At 51.1% G+C, this 17,631-nt stretch overlaps 1 protein-coding gene across 16 annotated transcripts in view; it reads left to right on the forward strand.

Moving 5' to 3' along the window:
• Window positions 1–17,631, forward strand: part of CUX1 (cut like homeobox 1) — a 363,980-nt gene that overhangs the window by 272,883 nt on the left and 73,466 nt on the right. For 11 of the 16 annotated variants that reach the window (XM_072837352.1, XM_072837344.1, XM_072837350.1 and 8 more), the window contains 4 exons: window positions 4,617–4,805; window positions 13,141–13,199; window positions 16,539–16,587; window positions 17,407–17,503. In XM_072837352.1, coding sequence (XP_072693453.1) covers window positions 4,617–4,805; window positions 13,141–13,199; window positions 16,539–16,587; window positions 17,407–17,503 — 394 coding nt within the window. The remainder of the gene's footprint in view (window positions 1–4,616; window positions 4,806–13,140; window positions 13,200–16,538; window positions 16,588–17,406; window positions 17,504–17,631) is intronic. The other 5 variants (XM_072837353.1, XM_072837345.1, XM_072837348.1 and 2 more) reach the window with 1 other exon arrangement.

The following is a 17,631-nucleotide window of genomic DNA, read 5'->3' on the forward strand; positions in this document are numbered from 1 at the left end:
CCAGCACTATGGCTGAGAAGGGAGGAAGCCTTCGAGGAAGGAGTCAGTATGGCTCCTCCCGGCCTCTCTGGTTGCATTGGATTCTCTAGAGAAAGCCATCCACCCTGATGTGTCTACATAGTGCTCCCGAGCTAAATGTTTTTGATTGAAAGGATTTCTGGCACCATCCAAGACTGTAGCAACCAAAACATTTTAGAAGGAAATGAATGTTTTTGTAGGTAGAGTAAGTTGTGGGTCCTCTAGGCGCTTAAACACTTCATCATGGGCTAAGTGCAGTGTTTACGTGGCTCTGGTTCAGCCTTCCAAGAGCAGCCCTGCCAGGGATCCCCCCTGGGTGTGCGTTCCCAGTAGCTCCAGCTCCAGCTCCAGCCAGTCGGGGAGCAAACATAGGAACCAGGCCAGCGGAGAAATGTCTGTTGGGCTTGGCTGGCAGGACTCAGCAGAGAAACAGTGGAGTCTATAGATCCAGCAGAAGCCAAGACCGATCCGCTGGGTGTCTTCACAGAATCGCCAATCGAGGAAGGTGAGCTGTCTCTCAGCAGGCTCTTGCTCTGCGGTAGGGGCCTCACTGGGGCTTAAATGGTTGTCTCGTTGATGCCTTGAGACACCAGTCATTAGAGGTAGGTTTTATTATCCTCATTTTATAAGTAAGAAAACAGGCTCAGAGAAGCTCAGTAATTTACCCAAGGTCACATAGCTCAAATATGATCAAACTGGAGTTTGATCCTAAGTTGTCCTTCTCCGTAACGCACTCTTTCCCCTACAGTGAGCTACTCTCCTTCATGTGCATAGAATGAGACAGGACGTATGCAGGTCCTTTGTGGAGTATTTATAGGCAAACATTAGTTCAGGGCTCTGGTGCATCACACCAGGCCACCCCTTGAGCCTAAACAAACTGTAATATTGGGAAACACACCTCTCCATTGATGAGGCGGCCTTCCAGGTGAAGCCACCAGATGGAATCAGCCTACTCTGGCTACTTGGTATTGACAGGAACACAGGTGTCAGTAAAAGAACTAAAACCGAGGTCCCCGTGCCCTTCTCTTTCCCCCTCTGGGGTTAATAGAATAAGGCAGTGGCCCAGAACCAGGCATCTGTCTGAGTCTGGGGTCCTAGGCACACCATCACTTCGCAGTTAGGTTTTTCACCCTGTCTTGAGTGAGCTCTTGCAACTCATCCATATTTGATATGGAAATTGCTGCAGGATAAAAGAGATCATTACATAGCTTATTTCAACCTGGGCATGCTGGTCTCATCAAAGGACTCAGGTGCACACGGCTTGGGAGGGAGGGGAGGTGAACAGGGTTCAAAGGGACAAAATTCAGTGACGTCTTTCATCAGTAACTTCTGCTTTTACATTTATTTTCCCTTTTGGACTAGCATCATCTTAAGGCCTTCCTTTTCTTTTTACCATGTTTTCAGACTCTACAGAGCATTTTCACACATCCTTTCCTGGCTCTTGAACCATCAGAGCCCCCCACCCACCTACCCAAGACCTGGTACCCGTAAAGAGCATAGGACCACCCCCACCCCCCACCCCCCGCCGCATAGGTCTTGGAAATCTGGAGCCTGGGAGACAGACTCCGGTTCTGGTGCCCACCAGGGCCTCTGATCAGACTTGCGGAAGCCCGTTTCTGTTCCTTCGGAAGCTTGTCCAAGCCAGAGTCCTAATGCTGAGTCCTAGCAGATGCCCCAGGGAGTCCCTGAGCCCTACTCCAGGCCCTCTGAAGCTCAGTTGCCAGGGGAGGTCCCAGAACCCATATATCTTCTAAATCCCCCCAAGTGATTCGGGTACAGCTGAATTGAGGCCCAGAGCGACACTCAGGAGCCAGCAGTCCTGTCCCTCTTTGACTCGTGTACACTTCACTTCCTGCCAGTGATCTCAAGAGCATCTGAAGTGCCTGACACTGACCTCTGTGCAGTTGTGCAGAATACCCCTCCACTCAGCAACTCATCTACTACATTATACAACTTTCAGAGAGCACTGAGACCCAGGCCCATACCACCCCACCCCACTGCCCCGCTCCACCCCCGGCCCCTTGATCATCTCCTGGGCCTTTGTCTGGTTCTTCCTTAATTTCCTGTGTGTCTTTGTGATGAGATGGCCAGGAAGCGAGTAGAATGACCTTTTCTGTCCTATTTCCAAGGTCTTACTGCTTTGGAGTGGATGATCTCATCTCTTTGAGCTTATGTAAGACGCAAATGACTTTTGCTGTGTTATGAATGAGGAATCTGGCCTGGGTGCCTGAGAGTCTGTTGATGTGCCCAAGGTCGCACAGCCCATTGAGGCCCTAGAGTTGAATAGATGACCCTCTGGGACTGCCTGCCCCCAGGTCCCCATCCTGAGTCCAGGATCAGCACTGCACAGACCATTTGAAACACTTAACGCCGGCATACTCAATGTGTGCTGGCCCATTTAAAGCCCCAGATCCCCATTTGGCTTGTTTTACAGACTCTCAAAGAACACTTGAAACCCTTATTATGGCTGGTTTCCCTTAGGCTGGAAATTTGGTAAATAAGTTAAAACAAGATGACGAGGCTCAATCTCTACCCCTGATGAGACCAACCTCCCTGGATATCCCTTTCATCGTGTCCCTTCCCTGCCTCCCCAGGCTCTCCACCACACATGCAGGTGCCTCTGAACACCATACTTAGCAGTGTAGGTGGCAACAGGCTCACTCCTTTTCAAGCTGGCCTCAGAGTCGATGACTCCCCCTCATGCCCTGTCCCTGTTCTTCCAACCTCTGTGCCTTCCCATGCTGCTCCCACCCTGAAATGGGGCCCATCCTCCTTCTGACAAGGCCCACCAGCCCTTCCACCCCCTTCTCTCCTTCTCACAGCTCACTTCCATGTGCTCCTCTTGCTGGTGTCTTAGGACTGACCCCTAGCACTGCCAGGAGAACTCCTTACCTTTGTCCCAGCCAGTGTTGTCGAGGGCGGGACTTCTCAAACCCTCCAGAGGTCATGGAGGGGCTTGCTTTTGTTGTTAATTCCCAATCTGTCACAGGCTGATCTGTTTTGTTTTTTTTTTTTAAATAAAAAGACAGAAAACGTGTCACAGCAATGTTGAATTGCTATGAAAAATGTCTAAATGCTCACTCTCCATTTCTGTGCTCGTCTCACTGTGTACCAGCAACATTTTGTGAGTTGGCACTGGTTCGTGGAGCACACAGTGAACAGAACTGATCTGGACAGCATGTGCCTTTTAAATATGCCGGTGGGAAGATGCTCGTTGGGTCCATGCACATGTCTGCCAAAAGTCAAGGGGAATGAAGACTTGACTTTACAGTGGAATACAAACCACAGAAACAGAAAGGGGTCGTTCCTTTGCACTCAGAGCTTTCCGTTCTTAAATGATCGAGTCCTTAATTTCCCAGTGGAGAAATGTGGAAAAACTATTTCCCTCATGACTAGCTGTCCCCTAGCGTGAGAACCCTGTGACAGGTACATCATGCGTGGCATGGCATGGCTGTACCTGCCAACCCCGGTTGCGGCTGCCAGTGCTTTCTGGCCCAGTATGGGCCAGATCCAGACATGAAACAGGGTGCTCCTGGGGTGCAGTTGGGGGGTGTGCAGCAAGGATGATGACATCCCACACTGAGGTCTGAGCCACCCCCAGGTCTCTGCCGTCACAGAGACCAGTGTGTCCTGTCCTTCCATCTCCTGGCCATGCCCAGGAGAAGTGCAGCCACCCACCAGAAAAGCACCCGGAGTCACTCAGGAGCCAGAGTTACTTTTAAAACTTGAAAAGAAGTATAACTTTAGTCCTTGGGAAGCGGAATTTATTTTTTCTTCTTTTTTTTTTTTAATAGATTTTTCCCATTTTCCTATTTTCCAAAATGAGGAAACTGGGTGAGGGAGGGGCAGTACATTTTTAAAAACATCAATTATCCTAAGTGTCCCCAAGCAAAGAAACCTCAAATGCATCTTCCACATCTTCTAGTTCTTTTTTAAAATGCTGGCTCAGACCCAGTTTCTCAAACACCTTGCCAGCCTCTAGATAACACAGTATCGAGCCAAAGGGACATCAAATTTCATCTTGGGGTGGAAAATCCTAATGCTTCAGAGCTTCCCAGGGGATCTCCTCAGAGCCGGCCTGATCAGCACCCCAGCGCTCAGCAAGACCCCTCTGTCACCTTCTTCTAGGGGGTTGCTCAGGCGTCACCATCTCAGTGGAACTTCTCCTGAGCATCTGCCTTGCCCCAGTCTGACCCCATGCCCTGCCCCCGCTCAGGTGTCTTGGTGGCACAACTGGGGCCCCACTCACCCTGTACCACCGATGGCATCTCCACCACCCGGCTCCGCCTACTGCCAGGATGCCCCGGGACAATGGGGACTGCTCTCCTTGTGCGCACAGTGTGTCCCTGGTTCCTGGTGTGTACCCAATAAATACTTGTCCATCAGCCAAATCTAGATGTGTTTGCCACATAGACAGGAAGGTGGTGCAGGGAGGGTGTTGGCAGGTCCATCCACGTGGAGGCAGGAGATAACGTCTCACTGTGAGCTCACCATCCACTGCCCTCCACCTGTGTGTTCTTGCCTCCGTTTGCAGCACTGATAAGCCCCAGCCCTGCTCAGAGCCGGGGCGGTTTTGTCATTTCCTTTCTTCTCCGCAGGAGCAGGCGATAGAGGTGCTGACCCGCTCCAGCCTGGAAGTTGAGTTGGCCGCCAAAGAGCGGGAGATCGCCCAACTGGTGGAGGATGTGCAGCGACTCCAGGCCAGCCTCACGAAGCTGCGTGAGAACTCGGCCAGCCAGATCTCCCAGCTCGAGCAGCAGCTGAGTGCCAAGAACAGCACGCTCAAGGTAAGGACGCCATGGCGGCCATGGGCCAAAGGAGGGCTTTATGGGCACGTCTATGCATACCTGCTGTCTTGGCCTTGCTCCACGCACGGCCCTGGAGGGAGCCTGGGGCTGGCCGTCCAGCATAGTGATTCTAGCTCCCCACTGATACCCTGAGCCCTTCCATGGGTCGCTTCTGTCCTCAGTGTCTGGAACACCACGCTGGGTGTAGTGACTGTGGCAAGACGCCTTAGCTCAGAAACCACCTTATGGCCCCACCTTGGCTGTTACACAAGCATATTTCATATTTGTGGCCTGCACAGGTAATGGTTAGAATCCATTCTTGTGTTAAAAACAAAAGTGACGGCTCAGGTTTTTCTCATTCTGAGCCCCAACCACCAGCAAGAGTTGTTCTCTCCGGTAAGAACAGGGAGAGCCTAAGAAGGTGTGAGGTACCCCTGCATGCATCTCTCAGAAGCACGGATGCATCCGTCCTGTCAGAGCTTTCTAGAGACCGTCTTATCTGGAATTGGTGTAAGTAGGGCATCCTTCAACCTCCATGAGGGAGCAGGAAGCAGTCTTGGAGCCCAAGGCAGGGAGAATGACTGAACCCATCTCCCAGCCCTTGCCTGGACAGCACTGCCTTTGCAGGCAGCACTTGGTAGAAGGCCTCATCCTCTGGGCCCATCTACGGTGCTGCTTCCATACCTGGCATCTCAAAGACAGATATTTGTGCACCTACCTGTGTGGGGCTGGAGTGATTGTTAGGGTCACAGGCTATCTACACAGACGTGCCTTTCTTCCACTCCACCAGCTTCTCAGTGTATTTTTTAAAATAATTGATTTAGGATATTTCCAACCAGTTACAGTTAGCATGCTATGAAAAAAATCCTCGTACCCTCAATTTGTGGCATGTCAGGGCCAAAAGGGCCTCCTCAGAAGTATCTTATTTGCTAATTAGTGACAGGGCTAGAGAAGGTGTGGACCCCATTAGCTCCCCACTCCACCATCACCTCCCAGCCTGCACAATGCTGCCCAGTAGCATCTGTTTGCAGTGTGGGAATGATGGACAAGCCCAGTCTTCATGGACTAAATACAGTACATCGAGGATCAGTTGTCAAAATGTCAGGAAAACTTTCTCATCTATAAAGTAATTCCAGAATGTAGTTAGGTCTGTTTCAATTTAAAAAAAAAAAAAAAAAAAAAAAAACAGATTTCCCTTTCCAACGCATGACCGCGTCTCTAACCTCAAGCTGACTTTCCAACAGGTCGGCAGCTTGCCAGCCTGACCTCTCGGACCCAGAGTACCCATCATTTTCCTTCCCTGGTTTTTCCTGGCCTCTTCAGGGTGCATTTCATCCACTGAAAAACGGCCCCTCTGTGGAGCCAGTCCTGCTGACTTTGGGGAGAGGGGTTGAGACTCAGTCACATTTGTCATCGACCGTGGCATTTATTTCTTCCCTGGTTCTTCTTCTCCCATCAACCTGCCCAGTGAGTGCCAGTGCTCATTTTTTATTTCTAGATTAAATCTAATTTTCTCATGTTACAGCCATTCCTGACCCCAGCAATGACATTATTATTAGCTAATTTGCCTTTCTCTGCTTTGTTACAGTTAAGGGATATGACTCAGATACATCCTGCATTTGACTAGGAGAAGAAGGCTATAGACCTTACATTTTTTATTATGGAGCAATTTCTTCTAAATCAGTTAAGGTTTTAATGTTTGCCTTCACACACAAAAAAAATGAAACGCAGTTTTACAAATTAATGTTCTTTATCCGTATCTTGGGGGAATTCTTTAATACGGTGCAGTTAATGAAACAATTTGGCAATACTTCTTCCAAAATTATCGCTCCCTTATCTTCATCTGATCTAATAATCAAAACATCCTCTAGTAACAAGACTTCTCTGATTCTAATTATCTTAACCCCTTGTCACCAGGAACGAAGATCTCCCCAACACCAAACCCATGCACAAAAGGCATTAGCCTCCCCTAGACAAGCACATCTACCTCCCTCACCCAAAGGAGTAAGGTTAATTGAATGAGATACCTTCCCTGAGCTTTCTTTTTTCTAATGTGTATAATTTATAGTCTCAAATCTAAACAGCAATACAATTATTAGGAAAATACGTTATGAATGAGACCCGTCAAATTGGCAACCTGCTGCTTTTGCGGTGGGGGGTGGGGTCTCTGACCTAGCAATGGTGGCTGCTCAGAAGCAGCCAGGAGCAACACCTTTCCTGCTCCTCCGTCTCCTACCCCAGCCTCCCAGTCTTTTCCTTCTTGGACCATATTGTTCAGCCCTGGGGGCTCTGGGATGCACCATGCAAGGCTTGAATTGGGATCGCATCTGAGGATGCTGTGGCTTCCAGTCCAGCTCCCCTTCTTGGCACTGGGGGTAGTTTTGCCCTGAATGTTGACAATGGCCTTTGAGACAAATGCTAACGTGCTTGGTGACAGTCACTGAGGAGACAGGGGGTTGATCTCATACGGCAGAGTCTTTACTCTTGACCTTAGACCTTATTGGGGTTTTCTCGGTGGCATATCCTGAAATGAAATATATTTGGGAACCCATTGGTTTACTTTCCCCAGCACCTCAAAAGTCTCCATCCCTTGCAACTACTGTTTCCTCTCATCACGTAGACAAACGATTGGTAATTCCATGAAGATTAATTGATAATTGGATGTCCACCATTTCTTTTTCCTCGTTTTTTACTTTCTTGAGCCAAGTTTACCCTAAACACATCACTATCCATATACAATGGTGCACCCTCTAACCTTTAAATAAACATGGAAACAGACTCAGAAGTGGGAGATGTTTCTTCCTGCCAAATCTGACAAGTACTGAAGCACATTGCCACTTGTACAGGATAATTCTGTATTTGTAATTAATGAAATAACCCAACTGCCATTACAAGACTGCTATTTTTGATAACTCTATTCTCTGGTCTTCTGTTGGAGCACTTCAGTACAGAGGCAGTATAATTAGGCAGTCACCTGCATTTTACTTGCTAAAGCACAGAAAATCACGCTACCAATAGCTTCAATTTAAAATGGGTATTTATAAGAAAGGCTAGCTAAAATAATGCCAGTCTCCCATCAGGAGAAATTGTATTTTCTAAAGATGAGTACTTGCCATGGGATGGGGGGAGAGGGAGCAAGTGTATTTGAATCACCCAGGGGGCTATCTCCAAACCACATGCCTCCCCCACTCTCTGTCTCCCCCTACCCCCAATCTCCTGCAGTTTTGATGGGTCCTGTTGAGCCACCACAGAGCACACTGTGTCCCTCAGAGGGTTGGGCCAGGGGAAAAACTAATAACTGCTTCTCTAGATTCACTCAGAGTCTCAGATTCTGGATGCTGGCACTCTGGCACATAGATTCCCTTGCCCAGCAGTGAGTTTACTCTACCTTGGGGCTACCCTCAGTCCTGTGTCCATGAGCATCTTACCAACATCTCAGGCTCACCACACGAGCAGCCACAATGATGATCATGATCTCATGGAAGAGGTTAGGAAAGGCCGGTACATGTCTTTCCACCATGCCTGCCCGCTAGCAGGGGAGACTTTTACCCTGGGAGGCACAAGCAAGCCCAAACATCAAAAATCTCAGTAGCAGAGATCCCGGGGCTAGGCCTCCCCCAGCCTTGCCCTGGTCAGGTCTGGAAGGCAGCGTGAGCACAGATTCAGGGGGAGGAAGGGGTGAGGCTTCCACAGGGAGGAGGAGGAGGGCAAAGGTGGCCCTTAGTGCAGGAAGCAGAGGCGATGTGCCAGGCCACAGGGGTGAGGCCCCGGAGCAGAGCGCACTGGGATCGATGTCAGAGAAACTGGGGGGCTCTGAGCTAGTGGCCTTGAGGTCCACATGAGGATGAATATAGGAGCAGGAGACAAGTGGGCTCCTCCAGAGTGGCTGTAAACCAGGGCGCATTACTAGAAGTGCTTTCTTGAGCTGATTACTTGTGGGAATCTATGATGAGCCCTCTTGGAAAGACATACATGCCCCTGGTCCCCTGGTGATGGGTCCGGGTGTTTCACCTACAGGCAGTCCCCCCAGCTTGTGGCACACCTACTTGACCGTGGTGGGCAATGCAGGTGGCCTGAGCGTTGAGCCTGGACCTCCTGGCCTGGGATGGCACCATTCCATGAGAAGGAGTGGGCTGTCTGGGTCATACCTGGATTCTAGCTCAGAGAAATTGGAAGTGACTTGTGATAGGGTTGCCATCCCAGGGTTCCACCTTCACAGTCCAAGGCCACACTTCTGCAGCCTGCAGCGAGCCCTCCAGTATAACTGTCACCCCCTGCCATGATTTTGGCCTTGTCCGTCTGGCCATGTGTGCACAGGACCACCTGGGCCCCCTGGACTCCCCCCACCCCCCAACACATACCCAGCATCAGTAGATCCTAAATGTACATGCCTGCTACCTCTCAGCAAGGAACGGTAGAGACGAAACAAATTCCCCATCCAGGTGAAGGGAGGTGCATGAAGCCTAAGCCAGGACCTCAGAGATGGCATGTTATCCCAAGGGGCTGGGCTTCAGACCCTCTGCCCTGGACCAGGGAGCCCGGTCACACTTGCACATTCGTGTCCTGTGGCCTCTCAGCCTAGGGAGTCCCCGTGAAGACAAGGGGCCACATGCTGCTGCCCCTAGCCTGAGGTGTCGGCCTTCACAAAACTCTGCTGAGAGCCTGGCTCTGACCATCTGGAGGGAAAGATAGAGGCGTCTGCACAAGGCATCTGGGTCACTTCATCAGCCCAACACCTATTTGGTAGGAAAGACATATTACTGCCCTGACCCTGGCTCCCTGCCGTGCCACCCAGAAGAAGGGCCTTCCCAAGAGTCTCCGCATCAGTCTTCCTGCCAGGCGTCCCTTGAGTTGGTAGCCCTAGAGCACTTTAAGAATTTCATGTGGATAATTCTTGTAGCAATTCAAGATCCATTTGATGAGCACCTGTTGAGTTCCCAAGATCACATGTGTGTTCTGCATTACTAAATAGATGTGACCTACATCATACGATGGTCCTGCTGGAAGGGCACTGGCAGCCTGCACATGTATATCCAGCATGTCCTTACCGCTGACTTTTGAGAACCCATTTTCTTACCCCATTGTCAGGATGAGGAGCATGAGGCCCAACAGGCTTAAGCCTGTTACAAAGTAGAGAACTTCATAAACAGAGCCCCCGGATTCAGAACCAGAGAGCCCCTTCCAAAATCATAGTCCTATTCGATAACACCCACCGGGGATAAAGTCATAATAACACCAGTAACAGTAACCACCCACTGTCTCCGGAGTGCTTTGCTGTGCACCACACACTTAGCGAGCATTATTCCATCCAGACCTCACCAAAGCACTGTACTGTGGGTGCCATTATCCTCGTTTTATAGCTGAAGAAACTGAAGCTTGAAGGAGTTCAGTGTCTGGTTCAAGGTCACCCCACAATTAAGTGGCAGAGCCAGACCTTGGCCTGGACCTGTCAGGCTCCGGAGCCCAGGCCTCAAGCGAGCACCTGGCTTGGCCTCTCAACACACAAGCTGGAACTGCAGGAGGAGGTGTGGGTGGGGGCAGCCTCCGCTCTACCTGATTGCAGAGCTCAGTGATTTGTTTTCTTTCTATGGGCACACAGCCACCCTGCAGAGGTGGTGCAGCAGTTAAGTGAGATAGCATTTCGGGTGTAGAACCCAGCACAGAATCTGGCCCAGCCAGGGAGCACTAGTGAAATCTGGGAGGAGACTTTCTCCACAGAGGACAACAGACAGAGCACTTGTTAGTTACCCTTTCCAGATTGAGAGTTTTTGAAACTAGATTTCTCAGGCACCCAGCAAGGAGTTTTTAGTCAAAGACCCAAGCAGAGGACAGCACATGGCTCCAACATGTCACACTCCCCAGAGAGGTTGGTGAGGATGGGCTCACAGTGCTGCTCTCAGGTCAGGACAGGCTTTGTCGGCAGCCCTGCCAGACCTGCATCCCACTGTCTGCCCAAAGAAGAGAACGTCAGAGGTTTACGGAGGTGGTCTCGGGGGTTCTTAATTAAGCTGCCCCCAGGTAGGTGGCAGAAATTTCAGCAGACGAGTCAGTCCTCCGAGAAAACTGTTGCATCCGACCAAGTTACATGCCAGTCCTAAAACCTTCTGATTAGGGCCCATCGTGGACCTGCAAAGCTGTGCTCCCTGGAAGACTTGGCAGTGATGATAGCCCCACATCAAAGGTCCCGTGGTGCCACATCTGTATCAGGACCTGGCTGGTGTTCCCTCCCTGAACTCTGAGGTCATTGCTGCCTTTGCGTGTTTCACAGATGAAATACATTACCATGCCCCAAGGTGTCCCACTCATAAGTGACGGAACCGATTCTAGACTCGGTTACCTGCTGGCTTCTGTAGTGCTCTGGATTTTGCCCTCCCGCTGCTTCCCTTCTGCCTGTCTCTCTCATGTTCCCTGAACACGACCGAGTGTTCTATGTGTTCCAGATCTGGCGTTAGTGAAAGGTGCTCTGCATCCCAGCAGTACCCCATAATGTTTTGTTGGTGAGGGCTTCCTGTCCTTCGACTATAGGGAGCATGAAATAATCACTTCTTCAAGAGCACCTTCGGGGAATCTTTTGTTGGAAAAAGAGTGCATGTGACCCCCTGTTTGATTATGATGAGAAACCATCATAATACATAAAGTTGGCAAGAAGTCATAAAAAGGAACTAGGGCAAAGCACTTTTACGTGATGGAAAAACACACAAGAAACTGCTAGCAAAGGCGAAGGGAAAAGGTGAGCTAAATGAGTTGAGTTTCTAGAACACCTGAATTCTTTAACAGTGGGCAGGTCGAGATTCAGGTGGGCATCAGGCCTGATGGGCCAAATGGGCATCTCTTCCCCAAACTATAGAACATTCTCAGCTGGCCTTAAGCTGTGGCCATAGTCATGGCTGGCCAAGCAGAACCTAAAAAGGCAACTGGGAGTGCTGTGGATTCAGTACCTGGAATTTGTTCACCCCAGACCTGGAAACATGCTAAATTATCAGCCATCCCTCGCCAGAGCTGGATCTTTGTGTTTTATGTTGTGCTGCCTTAGTCCCTTCCCCTTTCCAGGAGGTTGAAAGCAAACTAATCCAGACACCTTTGTAGAAGGGAGCATCCGCTGCTGACCACCCAAAGCCAAAGGTGCTGCCTAGCTAGAAAGGCCTACAGGGCTCTGCACAAACCAGCCACATGAGTGCCTCATGAGCTCACAGACTCAGGGAGCATATCAGAGCATCATCAGAGCTGGGGTGCGTGTCATCTCCTCCCTCTGAAGCACATTCAAGGGTCAGGGAGTCAGCTGTGCCCGACCTTGGCCCTGTTGGCCAGGTGCCCTGCAAGGGCCCTCCACAGGACTCTGACAGAAAGACCACCCTGCTCAGCAGGCCTGTGCTCCTAAATGCCCACATCTGCGGGGGTGGGGAGGGCAGATCCAGAGGTGCAAATGGTTTTTCCCTGATGCCTATCTGATGCCAACACTCAGCGACAAAGGGCTTGTACCTCTTGTTAGCAGGGTCCCACCAGAGGTGTTGACAACCGACTGTATGTGTCAGCTAGCCTAACATAATTCGTGAAAAGCCACACGCTGATTTTAAGTGCAGAGACTTCTCTCCATTCTGTTTGCCATTTCCTGGTATTTCATACAAAATGGCTATTTTCTCGTTTTCCACTTTTGTAAAGCTTTATTCTACTTCAGTTAAGTTTTCATGTTACACCTTGTATTACTTTGTGTGTGTGCATGTGTGCACACATTCACACTCACCTGCACCCACTCACACACACACTTGCGCCAGACCAGAAATGTGAAGGCCAAAAAGCGACCCTGCACATTGTCATCATTCACTTCCACATGTTTACGTTCTCTCTCAGGGCAGCTGGATGTTTTTTTTTGTTTTTGTTTTTGTTTTTTAGCTGGATGTTTTATAGGGACTGTTCAGTGAAGGCTGTCCTAGTCCCTACATGCTGCCCTAATAGGACATCATGAACTGGGCGGTTTAAATTTTAAAAATGTATTTCTCACAGTTCTGGATGCTGGAAAGTCCAACATCAGGGCAGTGGCAAATTCTGTGTCTGGTGAAGGCTCACTTTCTGACTCACAGACGACCATCTGCCTACCCACTGTGTCCTCGCACACATGTGGCAAAGTTGCTCCACAGAGTCTCTTTTAGAAGGGCACTAATCTTATTCATGGGGCTCCCCACTGGTGACCCAGTCGCCCCCAACACCCTCACCCCAGGTGTTTGGGGTACAACACAGGAATTTCAGTGTGGGGTGGGGAGACACAAACATTTGGTTCATAGTGAAGTCCATCACCCCGTTTCAGGCACACCCGCTAATAAAATTCCTCTGTTTTCAGCAACTGGAAGAAAAACTCAAAGGACAAGCTGATTATGAAGAAGTGAAGAAAGAGCTAAAGTAAGTGTGGAGACACCTGCACGGCCACTTGCAAGCCAGGGCTCGTTGGCGACTTCTGCTAAGGAAATGCTGTGCCAGGAACAGGGCGGCCACAGGCCCTTGCTCTGGGCCTTGGCGGCTGCTCCAGCACCAGGCTGTGTCCCAGGCTGCCCAGTGCCGTGGGCGTGCGCACTCAGGCCTGTGCCTGAGCTCTTTGGACTTTTTCTAAGACTCTGTGCATTTAAAGTATGCCAGTGTGCACAGAATCAGGGGAGATGTTGCCCTAATAGAAATTATGAAATACGAGTCTGTTTTCCAGTGGTTAAGTTCCCAAGACAGGAGCAGAATAGGGAAATGTTTTGTTTGGGTGTGGGTTTTTGTTTTTGTTTTTTAAGATTTTATTTATTTGAGAGAAAGAGGGCAGAAGGGAGGGGCAGAGGGAGAAAGAGAAGCAGACTCCCACCTAGGCAGGGAGCCTGACATGGAGCTCAGCTCGATCCCAGGACCTTGGGATGTTGACCTGAGCCAAAGGCATTCGCTCAACCACTGAGCGACCCAGGGAAGTGTTTTCCAATTGAAAGAGTGCACATGACCTCACACCCCCTCTAACCACCTTCAGACACCAGGACTTTCTTCTCTCAACTTCCAGTGTCCCATCCAGGAGGCAATAGCTGAAGGCCTATCACCCCTCCAGTGCTAATGTTCACATTCTCAAGTAGAAGTCCCCTCCCCACACTCGGCCTCCCAGGCTGCCCTGGCCCTCCTGGAGCTCACGGGCAGCCCCCTCCAGCAGGGCCCTGCTGACCCCCCAGTCTTACTTCAGAGTCTGTCCCCAGGCAGCCCTGCCTCTACAGCTGGGCTGTCAAAACACTGCAGACAGTCACCGGGCCCTGCAGGCCTGAGTTCTCTGCCACTGTGGGAGCAGGGGGTCCTTCTGCTCCCCCTCGTTGAGTCCCAAACTCTCCGCAGACAGTCCTTTGGCCTCAGAATCCCTGCTGTGGTCTTAACATCTCCCTCCCATCTCTCCAGACTGACCCTCCCCCCACCAGCCCCTACCAGATCCCTTTCTACTCCCCTGCTATCCCATCAGCCCCCCTCTCTTCCTGACACTTTTAATTCCTCCTTTTAAAATAAGCCTACACCCACTCGCCATGCTGTTCTTTGTATTCTCAATTCTATCCCCTCGGTCTTGCTATAAAAGCCCACTGGAAGGCCTCTTCGACCTTCCCACCGCCAGAGCCCATTGCACTCCCTCCGTCATGAACTCCTCCAGCCTCGATGGAAAGGTGCCTGCAGGTGGCTTCTCAGGCCCGTGCCCAGTGGCCCAGCCTGTGTCTCCCTGGACAGTCTGGCTGCAGACAGCCTTGCAGCACCTTCTTGGACGCCCCCTGCTCCTGCCTGCATGCAGCTCCAGCCTCTTCCCTCTTCCAGCCTTGGGGCAGATGCTATTCACCTGTCTGAACTTCTGTCTTTGCCTCTCCTGTCCCCATTGTCCTTCCTTCCTCTCTTCCTCCCACTCAGAAGAAAACAATGTGGGCCTCCTAGTGCTGAGTCAGAGGGAAGGCCTTCGCCCCCAGCCCACTCCCATCCACGCAGCTCAGTCCAGCTCTTCCTCTGCACTTAGCTCCTTTCCCACCTGCCACACGTTTACAGTCCATTCCATCCCACGCAGCCGCCTGCTGGCCGTGACCGCATGCCCAGCGGCCCTTTCTGCTGCACCTACATGCCGCAGCCCCCCCCCAGCCCCAGCTCTGCTTCTGAAAGCCCCACTTGGATGGCTTTTTTGCTAAGAGACATTCCTGCCCTCTTGCTTTCTAGTGACCCAAGTGCCCTTCCAGACACACGCCCCACTTTCTGTCCCATCCCCCCCACACACACACACACACACGCAGACCCCTTGCCGACCTCTGCAGTCTCTAAAACACCTTCCAGACACTTCTCAGACACTGACTGCTCCTGAGACAGACCCCTTCTCCAACCTGAGGAGATTTCTGCTGCCAAGGGCACCTACCAGGTGTTCCCTTTCGGGTGCTATTTGGATTTTGCCCTCTACCTATAACAGCCTATGGAGTTTGCAAGGGCAAGGGCCAGAGCAGTTCCAATCCTCTACGTGCTAGGCACCCAGTAGGTCATCGGTAAAGAGCCAGTGAATAAATGAACAAGTGCTGGTGTTTGGGGTATATAAGCTTACTTTAGTCTTGACATGATCCTAAGGAAGATCTCAGACAAGAACGTAGCTGCCAACACGACGGCCGTTAAGAAAAGACAACTCCCAGACTGCTCGTCCCTTCTCTCCCAGCTGATGCAACGGGGCCTCAAGTCCTTACTATTTTCAATAGCTCACCATAAAATTAAATTACGAGGTGTTCCCCATCCCCCCGCCCACCAGCTGCTCTTTCATTCCTGTTCTGTTACTCTAAATGACGTGGGCCACCATGAAGATAGAACCACAAATAAACTAAACCATCAGCTCCATACTGACCACTGTGGTGGCTGTGGCAGAGTGGTCTCCGGGAACCCTGGACATTTTTACACCATGCTCTCTCCATGACACTCCCATGGAACTTAAAGAGGGTGAAGGCCAAGGTCATGGCTGCGAGAACGCTGGGAGAGCACTAGTGGCCCAGTGACAGGCACCACTACCGCTCTCACTCACCTTCCCAAGCTCTTGGGGCCATGTGGACTCCCTGTCCTTTTCTCCCAGATAGACTCACAGAAAGGAAGGAATGTCCCCTTGAAAGGAACGCTGGAAACAGTGGTTCCGGGCACCTGAATTCACTCAGCTCTCAGACTTGTGGAAACAGGCTGGGCCCGAGGTGATTTCAGCCATACGGAGAACAAAGGAGAGAGTCCTGCTCCCCCGCACCACCTGGGGCTGCAGAGCCAGTCCGGGGCCAGCCTTTGAGCCATCCAATTTGGGAACCTCGCTTTTCGCCTATTTTCCCAGGTCCCCACGTGCCAGGCACCAAGTGAGCGCCTGGCCCCCGGGCAGGTGGGAGGAATGAGGTTTCTCTCTCTGGCTGCCTCCTTACAACTTTTTCATTCCCTGTAAGCCTGACAAATACATTCCACTTGCAACAATGTTACGTCTGTGTTCAACTTTAAAATTATACTCTGAACAGCCCTGGTGTGATTCCATATGGAATGATTTACATGCTGGGCAAGAAACTTTTGCTGGCCAACTGCTAGTTGAATAGTTATTCTAGAGACACTATCAGATTATAATGCTGCCAGGGAGGTTGTTAAAACTGTCAGTTGCTCGGTTCCTGGAGTGCAGGGAAGTGTGATGTTAGTGCTCGTTAGCATGGTGGTTATCAAAGGTAGGGGTGGGGGATGACCGCTCTATCTTACTCTTCACAGCATTCTGAAATCCATGGAGTTTGCACCCTCCGAGGGCACTGGGACACAGGTATGCGCTCTCATTTGTTTGCAGCGTGCGTGTGGGTCAGCTCGCCGTGATCACTCTCCATCCCCGGGCAAGCCTCACGTTCCCAAAGTTTCTATGAAACCTCCCGCCTGTAGCTGGCAAGTCATTTTCCCAAAAACTTTAAGCAAGTTCAAGCACATTATTTCCAATGAAGAGGAGGCCAGAAGAGAAAAGTCAGTGTTTTCCAAATGGGTAGTGGGTAGTTCAGTTCCCGGGGATGTGGGGATCTCACCTGGGTGGGCACCGAGAGCGTGGCAAAGGCCACTTTGAGATTGTCAGAGGCCAGCTCCAAATGGACTGGCTTAGGAACTTTTTCTTTATTGGCTGCCTCATGTGGAAAAGAAGGGTTAAAAGGACCATGGCCACCCAGTAACCTAGCAGCCAGGTAGAATTCACGGCATCAAGTGGAATCCTGCTCCTGATGCCCAGACCGCAGCCGACTCTGTGGTTGGCACCAAGGAACGGTTCCCCTCTGCGGTGCCCTTCGGACAGGCTCGTGGCCCGGCAGCCAGTCCTAATGTCAGGTGAGGCGCAGGTCTAGACTCCTCAAACCTGGGCAAGGAATGGAGAATAATGAGTTATCTAGAAGCCACACAGGTGGAAAGGAAGAATGACTTTGACGGGGGTGCGTTCTTTTGGAAAGGAACTTAAGTGCTTTCCCCGTGTAGTGTGAGCATCTTCAGGGGAAGGCCTGGGAGTCAGTGGGCTGTGCGTGAGCCATCAGAGCAGGGGGTGCAGGGTCGGATGGCCCTGGGGGAGTGCAAGGGTGGCCTTCAGTGAGCCCTGCTCTGCCCCATCTAGGACGCATCCAAGCCCCTGGAGGTGCTTCTGCTGGAGAAGAACCGCTCGCTGCAGTCCGAGAATGCTGCGCTGCGCATCTCCAACAGCGACCTGAGCGGTAGGTTGACAGGGTCTCGAGTGCTGTGCTCGGTCCCTTCCGGGGGTCGAGGAAGAGGAAGATGAACCGTGAGTTTGGGCCAATGCATGACGGGAACAACAGCGGTGGTTGACAGCTTTGACTAATGA

This window comes from Canis lupus, chromosome 8 (genome assembly GCF_048164855.1).
Source record: "Canis lupus baileyi chromosome 8, mCanLup2.hap1, whole genome shotgun sequence".
Lineage (NCBI taxonomy): Eukaryota > Metazoa > Chordata > Mammalia > Carnivora > Canidae > Canis > Canis lupus.